Here is a 2,177-nt window from a genome sequence, read left to right as displayed (position 1 = left end):
TGAGGTAGGAGAATCACTTGAATCAGGCGGGGGAGGGGGGTGGAAGGGGGCCGGGGGTGGGGCAAAGGTTGCGGTGTTGCGGTGAGCTGAGATCACGCCACTGCACTCCAGCCTGGGTGACACAGCAAGACTCTGTCTCAAAAAAATGAAAAAGAAAACAGGGTGGTTCATTGTTTCTTTGGGAAAACATTAGAAAAGGAAAAGGTTTATTTGTTACTTCAAAGGACTAAACAAAATTATTGAAATAATGAGTATATTATTTCATTGCAAAAATAGGGGATATTTCTTATCTCTTACTGTATAACAAATTTGCCTTGAAATGTAGTGGCTTAAAACAACATTTATTATCTCACCAATGTGTTGGTTAGAAATCCAGGCATGGCTTAGCTGGGACCTCTGGCCCTGGATCTGTCACAAGGCTATAGACATCTCAAACCTCAACTAGGAAGGATCTGCTTCCTAGCTCACTCACATGGTTGTTGATGAGATTCAGTACCTCGTGGGCTATTGGACTGAGGCTTCCTTCAGTTCCTTTGCCACAAGCACCTCTTCTTAGAGCATCCCACAGTATATCGGCCTGCCTCATCAGAGTGAGCAAACGGGAGAGCAAGAGAGAGTGCTAGTAAGACAGAAGTCACGGCCTTTTACAAACCAATCACAGTAGTGCATCCCATCACATTTGCCAAATTCTATTCATTAGAAGCAAGTCACCAAGCCCAGCCCACACTCACGTGGAGGCATGAATACCAGGAAGGCAACAATCAATGGGAGTCATTTCAGAAGCTGTCTATCACATGTAGTTTATTATTTTAAGAGAAAGCGACTAGAAGGGAACTCATCATTTTTGGGCATCTGCTATAGGCTGGGTCCTGGAGCTATGGAAGCACTTTAAAATATATTAAATAAGGCCAGGTGCAGTGGCTCACACTTGTAATCCTAGCACTTTGGGAGGTCAAGGTGGGCAGGTCACAAAGTCAGGAGTTTGAGACCAGCCTGGCCAACATGGTGAAACCCTGTTTCTACTAAAAATACAAAATTAGCTGGGTGTGGTGGTGGGCACCCGTAATCCCAGCTACTCGGAAGGCTAAGGCAGGAGATCGCTTGAACCCAGGAGGCAGGGAGGTTGCAGTGAGGCAAGACCATGCCATTGCACTCCAGCCTAGGCAACAGAGCGAGACCCCGTCTCAAATAAATAAATAAATAAAATATATTAAATGCTGTATAAAGTGTTTCATAAATTTGGAATAACTAGATGAATGGTGGTTGATGGTTTTTATTATCACTCATTTCACAGGTATTTATTAAACATCTGTTTGTGCCAGGCTTTGTGCTAGCAGCAGGGATACCACAGTAAATAAAATAGCAATGCTTCTTCCCAGGTGGAGAAACACATGTCCGTGTCATACAAATAAGTTTAAATCCTCAAACTGTGATGAGTAGTTTCAAGGAAAAGCATAATTAGATGGCTAGATTTAGACTAGAGAATCCAGGGAAAGTGCCTCATAGGAATTAGCTTTCAGCTAAGACTTGAAGAGTGAGAAATAATTATCCAGGCAAAGAGGGTAGAAAGAATATTCTTAGAAGAAGGAACATCATATGTGAAGACTATTTTGTTAAAGAGCTAAATTTAATGTGCATTTCTAATACAGAGCCCAGAGCAGAGGAGCAAAACTCTGAGAATGATGTGGGCAGGATGAAAAGACGGAAAGTGCAGCACCAAAGGTAAGTAGGTCAGCATGAAAGGCCCAAATCACCTCCCAAAGTTGATTGCCGTTTTGCAGCTGTCCTTCCCCCCACTCTTGTTTCATGAAGGTCAGAGAGTATCCTTGTGTCTGGGTTTGACCTCTGGGTCCAAACCTAAGGGCAGTGAATAAAAGATATCCTTGTCCACATGGTGTCGGGTTTGGAACTAGACAAAGAGATAGTCATGTAGTGAACCAGAATCTGAAGATGAATATGCTCTATTTCATGGGCTTCATCAAAATCTAAATCTTTTCTGCTTCAAAGGATACTATCAAGAAAGTTAAAGACAACCCATAGAATATGGAAGAAAGTATTTGCATATCATATATTCAGTAAGGCTCTTGTATCTAAAATATATAAAGAACCTTTACAAGTCAACAATAGAAAGATATCCTCATTTTTAGAATAGACAAAGAATCTGAATTTTCTCTAAA

At 41.7% G+C, this 2,177-nt stretch overlaps 1 protein-coding gene across 1 annotated transcript in view; it reads left to right on the top strand.

Annotated features, from left to right (window-relative positions):
• Nucleotides 1–2,177, top strand: part of LOC108307524 (short transient receptor potential channel 2) — a 48,259-nt gene that overhangs the window by 22,812 nt on the left and 23,270 nt on the right. Inside the window, exon 8 of the mRNA XM_037740060.1 lies at nt 1,650–1,722. Within this exon, the coding sequence (XP_037595988.1) occupies nt 1,650–1,722 (73 nt within the window). The remainder of the gene's footprint in view (nt 1–1,649; nt 1,723–2,177) is intronic.

Source organism: Cebus imitator, unplaced genomic scaffold (genome assembly GCF_001604975.1).
Source record: "Cebus imitator isolate Cc_AM_T3 unplaced genomic scaffold, Cebus_imitator-1.0 Scaffold79, whole genome shotgun sequence".
NCBI classification, from domain to species: Eukaryota; Metazoa; Chordata; class Mammalia; order Primates; family Cebidae; genus Cebus; species Cebus imitator.
This window is presented reverse-complemented; position numbering and strand designations above follow the sequence as displayed.